Source organism: Protopterus annectens, chromosome 4.part0 (genome assembly GCF_019279795.1).
Source record: "Protopterus annectens isolate FY-2018-M chromosome 4.part0, PAN1.0, whole genome shotgun sequence".
Taxonomy (NCBI): domain Eukaryota; kingdom Metazoa; phylum Chordata; order Ceratodontiformes; family Protopteridae; genus Protopterus; species Protopterus annectens.
The window spans coordinates 1,032,292,581-1,032,308,615 of record NC_056733.1 but is presented as its reverse complement, the minus strand read 5'-3'; the positions used below and the strand labels follow the sequence as shown (position 1 = coordinate 1,032,308,615).

The 16,035-nt window shown below is 45.0% G+C and overlaps 1 protein-coding gene across 1 annotated transcript in view; it reads right to left on the bottom strand.

The window, feature by feature from the left end:
* The window catches only part of FAM13B (family with sequence similarity 13 member B), a 2,585,606-nt gene that overhangs the window by 1,356,686 nt on the left and 1,212,885 nt on the right, over window positions 1-16,035 (bottom strand). The window contains exon 11 of the mRNA XM_044069837.1: window positions 9,125-9,266. Coding sequence (XP_043925772.1) covers window positions 9,125-9,266 — 142 coding nt within the window. The remainder of the gene's footprint in view (window positions 1-9,124; window positions 9,267-16,035) is intronic.

Sequence of the window (16,035 nt, the reverse complement as noted above, 5' to 3'; positions counted from 1 at the left end):
ATGGTATGCAGGGTTTCCCCAAAAGAATAATCCTCAGGAGGAGAGGCTGAAGGAATGGATTCTTCAGCATCAGAATCCTCACAGGGAGGAAGAGAGTATTCCTGTACAGAAGAGGAGTCAGAGGAAATGGAAACCTGATCTGAAGAGTCATAGTCTGTCTCTTTCCTAGGCCCTCTTGTCAGGAGGGGGATGGGAACCCCTGATCAAGGTAATAAGGCCTTCGGCCATTTTGAGCATCTGTTTCTTAGGCATGGGAGTCTGTCCTGGAGAATGCTGTACTTGTTTTCTTTGTCTTTAAAGCTGCTTTAGTCTTTGCTTTTGAAGCTGAAGTAGGCTTTACATACAGCTGTGTAGGTCTGAAAACACCCTCAGAAGCCGATGCCTGCTCACCGGCTCCGGACCCATCTGATGGAATGATTTCCATGTGTCCAATACCTTGAGTATCCAGAGGCCTAGCTGGCTCCACGTGGGAGTCGTCAGCGGCCTGTGGCTCTGAGGTAGCGGGCGTCAGGGGCTGCGAAAGCGCCTCACTGAGAACCGGCGACTGGCTTAGCGGAAGCCTCATCGGTTTTGGATCTCAGATGCCTGTCCTTCTCTTCTTCCTTGCGTTTTTTAGAAACTCCGGTCGTCGGCTGTTCCGATGGCATTATGCAATTGAATTTTCGGCCAAAGTAATGAAAAGCAAAATCAAACTGACGCTTAATAGTGCGTTGGTTGAATCTAGCACAAAACCGACAGCTAGCAACGTTATGATCAGGGCCTAGGCAAGGAATACAGTAAGAATGAAAATCCTTGTGAGGTATTTGCTTCCCACAAGAAATACAATTGTTAACTTTTTCTGACATTGGTCTGGAGCAAGAAAAAAAAAGTTTCCCCAATGGGGTACTTAGCTTTAATGAAGCCTTCGGATCCGAAATTCATCTGTGAAAATCTCAGGAGTCGGCCGACCAGCACTTGCACACTGCTTTTGCTTCGGGCACCGCGCGGCAAGAAAGACTGAAGAAAATGGTGTCGGCTGCATCTTTTATACCCCTGGCGCACTGACGTCAGGGAAGAGGCGACAGCAACCGACGCCGGACCTACTGCGGGTAGCCTGCCAGCAGGATAACCCAAGAGTAATGACTGCAACAGTGAAACACGATGAACATCGTAGACTTGAAGGTCTCCGTGAAATTACACAGGCGCATCCAGGAGTGCCTCCTAAGAGAGACTCCTGCACTCACTGCCCTACTCGCTCCGTCGGCTGCATGCGAGATCAGCCTCATGGAGGAGTTAGTAATGGAATTTAGGGTAGACATTTGGGCACTGACCTTCTGAGCCACTGCGTCAGAAACATTACCCTGCAGAGACTCTCCAAGCTCTTTTAGGAGATCTCGTTGGAGCCGTGTAAAATGTGATAAATAGTTCAGCGACTGCAGAGTAAAGGCCGCTGAAGAAAACATATGCTTCCCATACCGGTCAATGGTCCTTGACTCCTTGTTAAGGGATGGACAGTATATGAAGTGTCAGCTAGTTCCTTCTTGGTGGCCGCTGCCACCACCATGGCATCTACTGGAACGCTCTGAGAAATTCCTTGTCAGCAGGGGAGGACAGAAACTTGTTGGGTCTCCTGGGGACAGGTTCCACAGTGTCAGGGGTTTCCCACACCCTTCGACAAACAAATATCCAGGAGTTCATCGAACGGGGTAGAAACTCAAGAGGCAGAGGGTTGCGACCCAAAGACCTTCAGGAACACAGACTCCTCCTCAGAGGGAGATTTGGAGAGCCAGTCGCCTCTCTGCTTCAAGATCTCCAGGATATCTGAGAAAGAGAAATCTTCAGAGGACAACTTGGGGGACCCCTCTGAATCCTCGAGGTCGGTGTCCGAAGTGATAGACTCATCCTGGGAGTCGATGTGCTTCCTCTTGCGCACACTTTTTCTGGGGGGCTCCTCAGGCAAACACTCTGGGGAGACCTCAGAAAGTTGAGGACCACTCATGGAGGTATCCTGAGGCCTTGGGTCTCCGCTGTTCAAGGACAGAGGGTGATAAAAAACTGATACCGGTGCTGGAGGGTGTAGAGTGTCGGTGCCATTAGACGCAACTGAGGACCTGGCCAGCATGCTCCGCATGACATCGAAAGCTGAACCCCCCAGCTCCGAAAAGCGACCAACCGTGGAAGCCCTTGGAGCCGAAGGGATAAGGTCCGAAGCCGAGGCAGGGCCCAAGCACACCCATGCCGAAGCACTGAGCGGGGGGGCTCGGAGCCGTAGATCGACCGGAGACCTCTCCCTTGGGTCCGACCAAGGAACTATGAGCCCTGGACCCCACAGACGGAGCGGAGATTGAAACAGAGATGCCAGGATGGGCTACTGGAGTCGACGCAAATGCATCAGATGGAACAGACCACTCTGGCTCCGAAGGCTGAGAAAGGCTCGGAGGAACATACGAGGATGGATGGGTGACAGGCTCTGGGGCCGATTGGGCTGGAGCCGAAAACAAGTAAAAATATAAACACAATGCACCAAGGTAACACACAATAACGTTTAATGAAAACAAAAAGTAAAAGACAATTTGGCCAACACTGGTGATTGTAGCAGTCTCTGTACCACTCTATCCACATCATCGTCCGAGAGAGTCCTGGAGGACCTAGAGGATAAGGTCGGAGATCTGCACCCCCTTGCAGGAGGAGACTTACGAGAAGGAGAAACCGGTCCAGAAACTGGAGACCAGCTCCGAACAAGTATCTCCATCACCGGCTCAGAGACTGGGCGCCGATGATGACTTAGTCAATTCACCCACTTCCTTCGGCTCCGAAGCCAATGGAGCTGAGGAAGCTGAAGTAGACTTGGCACTTTCTCTGGTGGCTCCGATAAAACTGACGGAGCTGGAGAGCATTTTTTTGATTTAGAGGTCTTGTCTGCTTTAGAGGGAGAGGACTTAGAACTGGAAGCCCTCTCCAAGTCTTCTTTGAAGGAGGGTTTCAGTAGCCCCTTCAGAATTAGTTTGTTCTTCCTCTCTTGAAGAATGCGTGGGCTAAAGGCGTGACAGAACACACAGGATTCTTGGAGGTCGATAGCCCCCAAACAATACACACACAGACACACACACACAGACACACACACACACACACACACAGACACACACACACAGACACACAGACACAGACACACAGACACAGACACACACAGAGACACAGACAGACACACACAGAGACACACAGACAGACACACAGACACACAGAGACACAGAGACACACAGACACACAGACAGACACACAGACAGACACACAGACAGACACACAGACAGACACACAGACAGACACACACAGACACACAGACAGACAGACACAGACAGACAGACACACAGACAGACAGACACACAGACAGACAGACACACACAGACACACACAGACACACACAGACACACACAGACACACACAGACACACACAGACACACACAGACACACACAGAGTGCCCATCAGTAATAGACATTTTATATCCACACATCACATTTTTTGAAGCCTGAAGTTTTCTGTTATTTTGTAACCTTAGACATATTGGTATGACACTGCACACAATATCAGCAGACAAACCAGACACCAACAGAAAAACATGGGAACTATGTCTCTAAATTAAATGGTCACAGAACAATAAACACCACAGGGACAAAAGGACCTCTAACTTAAACAGCCCTGACAAACAAAACAAGGGATGACTAGGTCCTCTAAGTTAAACGGCCCTAGCCCAAAGGGACGGGGCAACACCGGAACAAGCACACACAGGGAAACTGGAACACACACAACTAGAAGGGAGGACTAGGTCCTCTAACTGAAATGGGCCTAGCCCGTAAGAAGGGAAGAAATGCAAACGGGACACCAAGACAAAATGCCCAACATGCTACACAAACAGTTTTTTTTTATCACAAAACAGAGACTAGCTATGAAAATAGCTGTTGGAGCAACAAACTACTAAAAAATAAAAAAAAGTTATACTTAGCCACGGCTAAGAGCGAGACCACGTCTGAGCTGTACAAGCAGCAAACGAGATCTGGGGAAAGGGAGCAGTGCAGCATGGGATACCTCTTAGCCACGAGCCAATTGAAGACTTCGAGCTAGAGTATGGCAGAGTCAGAGCCGAGGTTCGGCTCCGAACCCACGGGTAAAGAGTGTAGGTGAGATTGGACTATATAACATTGAATGGTTACAAAACCATAAGAGCCTGTAACTCAGACATTCTTCTTGTTGAAGTGATGGCTAGAAGTAATGCTGTTTTCTAAGAGAGGAATTTTAACTCTGCTGTAGCAGCAGGCTCAAATGGAGGAAGCGTAAGCTTCTCTAGTACAAAGTTAAGGTCCCAGGCAGGAGTGGGAGCTCTCCTCGGGGGTCTTAAATTATTAGCTCCTCTCAGGAACTGTTTGATCAGAGGATGAGAGAAGAGGGGTGGCTCAGTATTGTAATGAGCGGAGATGGCACAGGCATGAATCTTAATTGATGAGAAGGATAAGCCTCTGTGGAGCAGCTCTGCTAGATAATCTAGGACTTGAGGTAAGGTGGGCACGGTTGTGTCCTTTCCCTGAGACTTGCTCCAAGAACAGCATCTTTTCCACTTTTCTGAATAGGATTTCCTAGTACTAGGTCTCCTGGCCTCAAGGATGGCATCCAACACCTGTTTGCTAAGGGTTGCTGGGGATGTATTCAGGGAATAAGCCATGCTGCTAGGTTCAGGGTTTGCAGCAGAGGATGCAAAATCTGGCCCTCCTGCTGGGACAGCAGACAAGGGGTCTGATGCAGGTGCCAGGGTGGCACTGTTGTCAAGACTGCGTAAAAGTGGGTACCAGTGCCGGCGTGGCCAGTCTGGTGCAATAAGGACGGTCCTTCACTTGTCCTGTTTGACCTTTAGTAGAACTTCCGAGAGGAGGAGCATGGGGGGAAAAGGCATAGATTGAGAGGTTTTCCCATGTAAAGGATAGGGCATCTACTTTTCATGCTTGGCTGTGGGGAGTTCTGGTGCAAAATTTGCTCAAATGATGGTTTTGGGAGGATGCAAAGAGGTCCATCCTCTGGTGTCTCCCACCTGTAGATTAGAAGCTTGAATGAGTTGGGTTTCAGTTTCCACTCATGTGGGTCCATTAGATTTCTGCTTAAGTCGTCTGCCAGTGAATTTTGTTTGCCTGGCAGGAATTGAGCTTGCAGGTGGACTTGGTTGCTCAAGGCAGTGTTCCACACACACATGCAGAGTGGGTAGAAGTGAGCTCCCCCCTGCTTGTTTATGTACCACACAACTGTGGTGTCGTCTGTCTTTATCAGAAGGTTGTCAGTGTATTCTGTACAGCTAACATTTCTTTTTGAGTGATATGCAGGTGCATTTGTCCTGGGCTCCATTTGCCTGCCATTTGAGCCCCCCACCATGCATAGTCTGATGCGTCCGTTGTCAGGGTTTGCATGGGGGGGGGGTTGAATGAAAGGGAGTCCCTTGTTGTGGTTGCAGGCCTCTGTCCACCAAAGGAACTCTGCCCTTAGGCAAGGAATGATATGAATCACTGTTTCCAGGTCCTGAGAATGTTGACACCAGAGACTTTTTAAGTACCACTGAAGTTTCCTCATATGCAGTCTTGCATATGGAATTAGGAGAATGCATGAGGCCATGAACCCTAGGGCTTGCAATATTTAGTTTTTTTTTTTGCAGATAGTTAGGTTTGGGTGGCCAGCAGTTTGAAATAATTTGCCAAATAAAGCTGCTTTTCTGGAGTGAGGAATGCCATCTGGGAAGTTGTGTTCAAACTTGCTCCCACGAATACAATTATTTGGTTGTGTACTAGGTGTGATTTCTTTTCGTGGATGGTATACCCCAGAGAAGTTAGGAGTTTCTTTACAAATGTCAGGTGCTGAAGTAGCAATTCCTGACTGTCTGCCTGAATCAGGCAATCGTCCAAGCATGGGTAAATTTGAATGTTTCTCTGCCTGCAGTATGCAATGGTTGGAGCCAGGCACTTTGTGAATACCCTGGGTGCAGTAGAGAAGACAAAGGGAAGTACAGAGAACTGATAGTGCATAGAGCCGCCTGCCCTGAAACGTAGATATTTCCTGCAAGATTCCCTTATGGGGATGTGCAGATAAGCTTCTTTTAAGTCTAGGGTGACCAGCCAGGAGTCCTTGCCTAGCACATTAAGCAGCTGTTGGAGTGTAAGCATTCTGAACTTTGGTACCACCAGGAAGGTGTTGAGAATTGACAGATGCAGAATAGCGTGCCAAGAGTTCTCTTTTCTGGGCACCAGAAACAGTCTGGAGTAGAAACCCTGCCCCCTTTGCTCTGTTGATACTGAGAAGAGAAAGTAATTGCTTTTGGGCCTCTGCCCACTGGTTTGGAGGAAGGTCTGGCAATCTGCTTGGGATTGGCAGTGAATGGAAGTAGAATCTGTATCCCTGGGATACAAAGTTTAAAATCCATCGGTCCTGGGTAATGTATTCCCATTTTTTTGCATGCAGGGCGAGTTTTCCTCCTAGGGGTGCATGTACTTGGGCATGGCTGGGAAGGATGGAGGACAAGTCATTGTGAACTTTTTCCATAAGAGGGTGGCGTACCACTTCCTGTTTTTGAGGTGGGAGCACTCCATTGTTTAGATCTGAGCATATCCTGAGACTGCAGCCTTTGTGGTCTGTTGCCCCTGGGTTTGGACTGAGAAGGCCTGGGAGGGACTGGAAAGGACCAGTTTTTTGAAGGCCAATGCCTACTGAATCTAGGTGGCTGTACCTTTAAGAAAGCTTTAACAGTTTGCATAGATTTAGCTTTTTCCTCCATCTTTTTAAGAACAACTTCTGCTTTTGTGCCAAACAAACATTCTTGGTTTAATGCAGCATCTAGTAATTTTGCTTTAACATGGTCTGGCAAGATTTGTTCTTTCAGCCAAGCATGTCTTCTCAGAACAGACACAGTGACAGCAGGCCTGCAAGATGCTTCTAAGACATCTAAACCACACTGCAAAGTATGTTTACTAACTTGGTTTGCAGAATGCATTAACTCTTTTAAATCTATTTTCTGCACAATCAGGAATCAACATGTTTTGTTTAATTAGTTCCATAATATGCTGCTGGTATTTCAACATGTGAAACTGGCAATTTAAAGCACAGATGGCAAGAGTTGCAGAGGTATATACCTTCTTATCCCATCTGTCTAAAGCCCTAGAATCCCTGTCAGAAGGGGTAGGGATTTTGGCTGTAGTAGCCTTAATACGTTTAAGTCCCTGGGAAATGGTCTCTGAATCCACAGCAGGATTTTTAGAGAGAAATTTGTGAGAGCCATGTACTCTGTAGTACCGGTCAGGCTTTCTAGGAGCTGGAGGCAAAGTACAAGGGGTAAGACTTGATTCCATGAAGACATCATCTGCAATATCCAGGAAAAGGGGTATAGCTACAGGCCTGTGCTGAGGCAAGTCTAAAAATTCCCCAAGTCTCTTTTTGGACTGAGGGCAGTCCTAGCATTCCCAGCAGAAATGGTCTCTTAGGGTATGCAAGATTTCACCAAAAGAAAAGTCCTCTGGAGGGGAGGCAGAGGGAATGGAATCCTCTGCATATGAATCCTCATAGGTGGATAAGGGTATGTGTCTTGGTAATCAGAGGGGTCAGAGTTATCGGACTCATGGTCTGTAGAATCAGAAGGAAAATCAATTCTTTGTCTTTTAGAGGGGGAAGGCTGGCTTCCCCTAATTAAAGTAATAAGGTCTTCAGCCATTCTAAGCATTTGTTTCTGAGGCATGGGAAATTGAGAATGCACTTTGGTCATCGGTTTCCAAAGCGTAGTGTGAACTCTGGGCCTGAGAAATTTGGTAGTTTTAGTCAAAAACGAAGCAGTCGGTTTAATATGAACATTGGAAAGTCTGAATACACCCTCAGAAGCCGGTGAGCCTGCACAGCAGCTCCAGACCCATCCAAGGTACAGACATCCGCAGGTTCCATAGTCGAAGAAGCATCTCGCTGCATACCGGACTCCGAATGGGTCTCAGTAGAGGCCTGTGAATCTGTAGAAGCAGGTATCAGGGGCTGCAAAAGTGCCTCACTGATACCGGCGGACTAGCTTAACGAAAGAGTCATCGGTAGTTTTGGACCTATGCGGTCTGTCTTTATACTTACATTTTTTCGGAAGATCGGTAGTTGGGATGGCTTAACGAAGCCATTTCAGAATACGGAGAACGAGAGTGAAAGAATTTAGCAACAAAGATAGCCCAATGACGAATAGTTCGGGCGTTGAACAAGGCACAAAACCAACAGCAAGGAACATTGTGGTCTGGGCCTAAACAGCTGCAGTAAGAATGAAAATCTCTGAGCTATTTTGCTTTCCACAGGCATGACAATTAACTTTTTCTGACATCGGCTAGAGCAAGAAAAAAAGGACCCCCAACAGGGTACTTAGCTTTATAAGACTTCAGGTTTGAAACTCGAAAAACAAAAATTTCAGGTAGCGGCCAACCGGCACTTACAAACTGCTTCCGACTCCCGAGCGGAAAGAAAAGCTAATGTAATGCCGTCGGCTGTATGTTTTATACCCCTGATGACCTGACGTCATGGAAGAGGCGACAGCATCCAACTCAGAAATCCCAAGACTATGGTATCCGGGCCGACTGAGGGCTACCTGCAGGCAGATAACCCAAATGGGATGACTGCAGAAGTGAAACACGAAGAACATCTAGGGTTCCTTCTGCAACCACCACATTTAAAGAAAACCTGCTGAAAAACTTTCATGCATACTGCTTTACTTAAAAAAATTAAATCAGGCAAAACAAGTTAAACTCAACTAAGAAAGAAGTGTAGATAGCACTACAGTATATGACATGCATTTCAATTTTTCTGGTTTAACATAAAATCAAAACCACCACTTTAACATAGGTAGAAAACTGAAAATAATAAACTAAGCAAATTTACAAACAAGGCCAGATCAGTCAGTCAAGTTAAACCTGTTGAGAGATCTGAATGCAAACATTACCAATGGCATATACATCATGACTGAGTATGTGGTGAACAAACTAGTATGGATATAATCTTGACAGGGAAACGATGGTCAAGGTTTAACGGACTGTAATTATCTAACCTTTGTACCTGCATTTGAATGGCTCAAACAGTTTGGTATAGCTATACTTGTCTAAAACTTACCCTCTTCCTCATTACTAGAAACATTCTTTAGAGTCAGGTGTGGAACTGGTGTTATTGTAATACTATCGTCAAGAGAGACATTTTCAGGTCCAGATACTTCTGATTCACTGTTTGCATTTACATCACATTCTTTGTAACATGTCTGCAAAAATATACAAGGAATTCAAATCAAAGAGCACTAACATTTGCGTTAATATTAATTTTGCATATAAAAATCACTGGCCTGTAAAGGTGGAGTACGGTATTTCAGAACAAGACATACCAATTTTTTTCCACCACTAGCAGCTGAAATGCAGTGACATGGTTAGCATTATGAAAAATGCTAAGTGTAATTAGTATTGCATACCAGACAAAACAGCACCACATATTTAAATACATGACCTCTCTGCTGATGTAATTATGGTTCTGCCTGAGATACCTACCATCAGGTCAACATCAGTTCCTTAGCTGGTCTTATCAGTGGGGTACCACCATCAGCATAAGAATATTTAAGCCCACTCCAATTCATTAACCCCCCCCCCACTTGCTACATGGTGTCTGGGTATTACTCCAGCTAAGGCCACCTCTCGGTTCAGTGTCACTCTCCTAACTTGAACCGTCATGCCTGATTACCACAGGTATGCTCTCATGCGATACATCAGTCTGTTTGCTGGATGTCCTTATTTACCCTCTGGGTATTACTCCAGCTAAGGCCACCTCTCGGTTCAGTGTCACTCTCCTAACTTGAACCGTCAATGCCCGATTACCACAGGTATTCTCTCATGCGATACATTAGTCTGTTTGCTGGATGTCCTTATTTACCCTCTGGGTATTACTCCAGCTAAGGCCACCTCTCGGTTCAGTGTCACTCTCCTAACTTGAACAGTCATGCCTGATTACCACAGGTATTCTCTCATGCGATACTTCAGTCTATTTGCTGGATGTCCTTATTTACCCCCTGGGTATTACTCCAGCTAAGGCCACCTCTCGGTTCAGTGTCACTCTCCTAACTTCATCTGTCATGCCTGATTACCACAGGTATTCTGTCATGCGATACATCAGTCTGTTTGCTGGATGTCCTTATTTACCCTCTGGGTATTACTCCAGCTAAGGCCACCTCTCGGTTCAGTGTCACTCTCCTAACTTGAACCGTCAATGCCCGATTACCACAGGTATTCTCTCATGCGATACATTAGTCTGTTTGCTGGATGTCCTTATTTACCCTCTGGGTATTACTCCAGCTAAGGCCACCTCTCGGTTCAGTGTCACTCTCCTAACTTGAACAGTCATGCCTGATTACCACAGGTATTCTCTCATGCGATACTTCAGTCTATTTGCTGGATGTCCTTATTTACCCCCTGGGTATTACTCCAGCTAAGGCCACCTCTCGGTTCAGTGTCACTCTCCTAACTTCATCTGTCATGCCTGATTACCACAGGTATTCTGTCATGCGATACATCAGTCTGTTTGCTGGATGTCCTTATTTACCCTCTGGGTATTACTCCAGCTAAGGCCACCTCTCGGTTCAGTGTCACTCTCCTAACTTCATCTGTCATGCCTGATTACCACAGGTATTCTGTCATGCGATACATCAGTCTATTTGCTGGATGTCCTTATTTACCCTCTGGGTATTACTCCAGCTAAGGCCACCTCTCGATTCAATGTCACTATCCTAACTGTCACACCTGATTACCACAGGTATTCCGTCATGCGATACATCAGTCTGTTTGCTGGATGTCCTTATTTACCTCTGGGTATTACTCCAGCTAAGACCACCTCTCGATTCAGTGTCACTCTCCTAACTTGAACTGTCATGCCTGATTACCACAGGTATTCTGTCATGCGATACATCAGTCTGTTTGCTGGATGTCCTTATTTACCCTCTGGGTACTACTCCAGCTAAGGCCACCTCTTGATTCAGCGTCACTCTCCTAACTGTCACGCCCGATTACCACAGGTATTCTGTCATGCGATACATCAGTCTGTTTGCTGGATGTCCTTATTTACCCTTGCCTTTTTCTCCTATCTCCCAAACTGTCTTCTGCTTTCCTGTAAATACGCTTTAATAACCTTAATCTGTTCTCATTAACTTTCTCTACAACTGTAGCTAGTTTGGCTGTCCTTTGATGTCATCACGCCCCCATAGTGTCTATCCCGTAGCCTGTCTGAGTCACTCAAAATCCATCACCTCTAACTTCAACTGCTCTGCCTTCATTGCCTAGGTTTCTGAACCATACAGTAGTACTGCTAACACTACTGTTTTGTACACCTCACTTTTCAGCTTCTTTGGAATTCTTCTCACACACACTACCCCTGACACATGGTGTCAGTTGGCTGCAGCCCTTACATTCTACCTTTGACATCTTCATTCTGACTTCCCTTCTTGTCAACTACCCCTCCCAGGCACTCAACGCTGTTAGACTGCTCCACTGTTTTCCTGTCTCAACGTTCAGCTTATTCTATTTTTTTTCCATTTGCTGCCTTGACAACTGTCTTGTCTATACTCTGTTTCAACTCATGTGCCTTCAATTTTGCATTCCATTCTCTGATTTGCATAAATTGGTATTCAGGGTCTGTTTATGTCACATCTACACAGAGCAAATTTTGTTGATCTGTTTGCTAATGTAGTCCATCACCAGTATGAACAGCAGTGGGCTTACAGCCAAACCCTGGCACACACCCATTCCTGATGGGAACCCCTGTATCAATACCATTCGTACTTGTGCCACTGGGTCCTTGTACATAGCCTGAACTAATTTGACGGGGCTACAATCCTTTGTAGGACTGCCATGATCAGTTTTCATAGGACCATATCATGAGCACTCTTCAAGTAAAGGAATATCCAATCTAGACACTTTCCTTATGTCCAGCTTCCCAGCTTCTTCTCCACTGTCTCACTGCAAACTTCAAGTAAGTTGTGCTGCATATAGGTCTGAATGTGAACTGCTCATCTCCCATCTTACTTTCTACTACCAGTCACCCTCTCCAGCACTTTCATACAATGTGACATGAGTCAGACATTCCCCAGATGTGAATGCCCCCTTTGTGTTTCTATGCTGGCATTAGAATGGTCGTTCTCTACATACTATTAGTACCATCAGAAGCTACTGCTCCTAACTCATTCAACACCTTGAACATATCTGCCATGACCTCATCTGGACCTGCAGCTTTCCTTGACTTCATTTTCCTTAGTGCTGTTCTTACTTCATCAAGGGTAGTTCTTTTTCCTTGTTCCTCATGGGCTGTGAATGGGCAATGCAATGTCTGTGGAAGTACCCCTTTCAATCTGCCTTTGATGTCCTGTGGAATGGTGAGCAGACTTGTTTTGTTGGTATCCATTATGAATAGTATGTCATGACTACCATCCTTCTCTGACTTACTGACAGAGTTTCCTTGGGCAATCTACTGAGTCACTTTCCAGAAGTTGGAAGAATGGCTATGACGCCTTTTCTTTGCTGCTATGACTGTTCTCTTTAGCCTCTTTGTTAATCAATCAGCATTTCTTCTAAACCTGTTGTCTTTTCCATCTCCCACCTTTCCTGTAATCCTCCTTTCTTTTAAAACTTTCTGGAATTATACATTCTACCAGCATCTTTCATATGCATGTCATTTCCACACACGGCTTGGACATGTACCTGTTCACAAGTGAAGGTATGAAATGCTGTCACTCTTCTACTTCAAGCAGAGACAAAAGTGAATGGAGTCATGGGTGCAGCAGCACAGACAGCACATGGTGCCCATTGAGGAAGAATCATGTAGACCAACCACTTTAAGGAATCAACTGTGGTGCACAGTATCTGCTAGACAGGAGACCAAGGATCAGTGATCGTGAGCTGTGTCAGGCTAGCTACCAGACGTTGTAAAAACTGGCTTTATGAACCTATAAAGATGATGTTTTAATAATATACTAACTTCATACATTAATATTTTACTTCATTCAGTTATGCATCCTAGTTACGTATGATTATACTGACAAAATGTTATATGTTCGACATGGTATTTTAGATGTCTATATCTTCTGTACCCCCCCCAGCTGAACCTGGAAAACGTTCATCTGGATCAACATTCGACTCAGTTCAATGAATAAAAAATGTCTACAATGTTAACATTATTGTACTGCACACTACAAGCCACCACACCACGACAGTGGCATTTTCCCCATGGGAAGTTTGATTCCTGATAGCAGAAGACAGTTCAGTTAGTAATCCACTGGAGACATCTTTGTAAGCCTCTTTATGTGGCTAAAGGAGACAAAAACCTGGTCTGTCTTTCTGAACATGTACCCTCTCGCCACATAAAACTTGAGCTTGTGGTGCATTTCCAAAGGCTAAAAGGCCATATATCCACATAATTTTGCCACCAGGAAGAAATCAGCAACATGAAAAACTGTTTTAAGTACTACTCTAGGATAATATCTGGTGGGAAAACAAGATTAACCCTATGGGAAAGCAAAAACAGTCTCCAAACAGATAAGAGCCCACAGCTTGCTAACCCTGTTAACAGACCAGATAACCAAAAATTAAGTATCTTCTAAAAGGTAGACTTCAGAGCTCTCAAGCAAGCCACATTCAAATCACAAGGTGTACGGTTTCTTCAAAGGTAGCTGAAGGTTCCAAATCCCCATATACAAATATTCTACCAGCCAGTTATGGCTCACAGTTCCAACCTTCAAATGTTTATGATGCACAGAGATAGCAGTTACATGTCCCATGACCACAGAATAAATGGGACCCAAACCAGAAGTATCCAACATGGGTCATAACCTCAAAACAGAGTCTTAGCTGACTTTTTCTGAAACAGTTTTCCAGCACTGCAGTACAACCAGACAGTCAAACAACTTGGCATCTGTGTTGTCCATTTTCATTCTTCCTCACTGATGGGTTACAGATTCGACCATCAGATCCGACTCGGCTGCATTTCCAAGTTTTTGGATCAGAGTCTTGAGCTCCTACCTCTTCCCATAACACACTACACCATTTCCAACCCCTCAGATCAAGTTTGCTGCCCTACTGCTTATACAATAATGGAAACAGGACAGATACATGAAGGGATGAGGCTCAAACCTGGCACCTGAGGGTTCCCAGATCATCCAAAGATCTTCTAGATGGCTGGGAGGGAAGGTGAAGAAGAATGAAATGAACACAGATACCAAGTGATGGTTAAGTGCATAACTTCTAAATCTGATGTCCTTTTTATTCTTCCTCGCTAATGGTTCAGAGTCCCCACCTATGTAAATCTTGGGACGCCCTCATGGAAGAATATGCCGGAGCACTGTCAAACCAAAGGAAGCCCTACTTCTGGAGACATCCGATTTGTAATATGTGACAAAAGTACGAGTCTTTGACCAAGTGGCTGCAGCACAAATATCATCAATTGAAGCTCTGGAAGAAAAAGCATATGAGGTAGCCATAGATCAGATAGAGTGGGCTCTAGGATGACTAGGCAATTCCAAACCTCTCTGAGAATAAATCAGTGAAACACAGGTAGTAATCCTTCTGGCCAAAGTAATTTTGGAAACTGCTTGACCTGAATGGGTTAAGTGAGAAAAATACAAGCTGATCAGACTTCATGTACTTTTTTGTTCTGTGAAGATAAAAACTTAGTTGTCTATGAATGTCAAGAAGATGCAGCATATATTCACCCTTATTAGTAAAGGAGGATCTGAAGGCAGCCATTATGCTGAAAGCGCTTATCCATTTTCACTACTGAAGCTGCAACTTATTTTTCTTTTGTTTTTATGGTTTTCAAGTTGTTTTATTTAAAGGATTTTAGCTCTGCAGTGATCTGTTGTGGATATTTTGTTTGCTGTGTTATTAGTAAAGTTGGGAAAGATGACTGGAAATTGAACTGACTGGTTAATGTTTGTTTCCATGGCCACTTTAGGCATAAAGGAAGGGTTTTGTCCATACAGAAAATCTATATTTATAGAAAACAATGAACAAAACAATAAATGGAGGTCTAGCAGATAATGCCTGGAGTTCAGAAACTCTCTTCACTGCAGTAATAGCTACCAAAACGTATTATCCAAGAAAGAAACTTGATGTCACAACTATCTGCTGGTTCAAATGGTTTCTGAGTCAGCCCCTGGAGTACCAACATGAGATCCCAAAAGGAAGAAGGGTCATTAATGAGGTCTAAAGAGAAAGATTCCTTTCATAAAGGCTTTACACAACCAGGAAGTTGACAAAGATAAGGATTCATTTCCAGCATGAAAACTGGACATGACAACTAGTTGCAGCTTGATGGCAAAAAAACTAACACCTTTAAAAAGAATACTGAGAAAAAGAAGGATGGCTGAAGTAGGCACTGAAAAAGGGTCAATATTCTCTTTAGAAGCTCATATAAAAAAATATCTTTTCCACTCGGTGTTATAGACCTTTTAAGTGGAAGCCTTCTGGGAAGCGAGCCTGGACTATCACTGGAAGTGGAGAAAGCAAGCTGTCAGCTTGAAGTGAAGACTGGAATGCTGGAATTCTGATGGGTGAGAGAGAATGTCCTGAGTAGGATCCAGTATCCATGGGGGGTATTTGAGGTGAGACCAAAGGAAGGGGAACCAAATTTGATGAGGCCAAAAGGAGGCAATTAAGTATGACTGAGCTTTTCATCCTGCTTGATTTCTGTAGAAACTTTGGGATCAGTAGTAGAGGGGAATAAGCACAGAGAAGACCACTGGGACAATCGTTAATCAGAGCATCCCTCGGTGACTCCCTTGGAGGGGGGATCAGAACGAAATACTTGCTGTGTCTGCAAGTGTACTGTTTTTCCCAGGTATATGTGTTGCAGCTGGAAAGCTGTCTGAAGAGATGGCTCATTCCCAGACCCCTCATGACCTCTCTGCAGAACGGGTATGAAATAGTTCCTCCTTGTTTGTTGATGTACCAGACTATGGACATGTTGCCTGTATGGATTGCAAGTGTCCCCTTAAGGAGAAT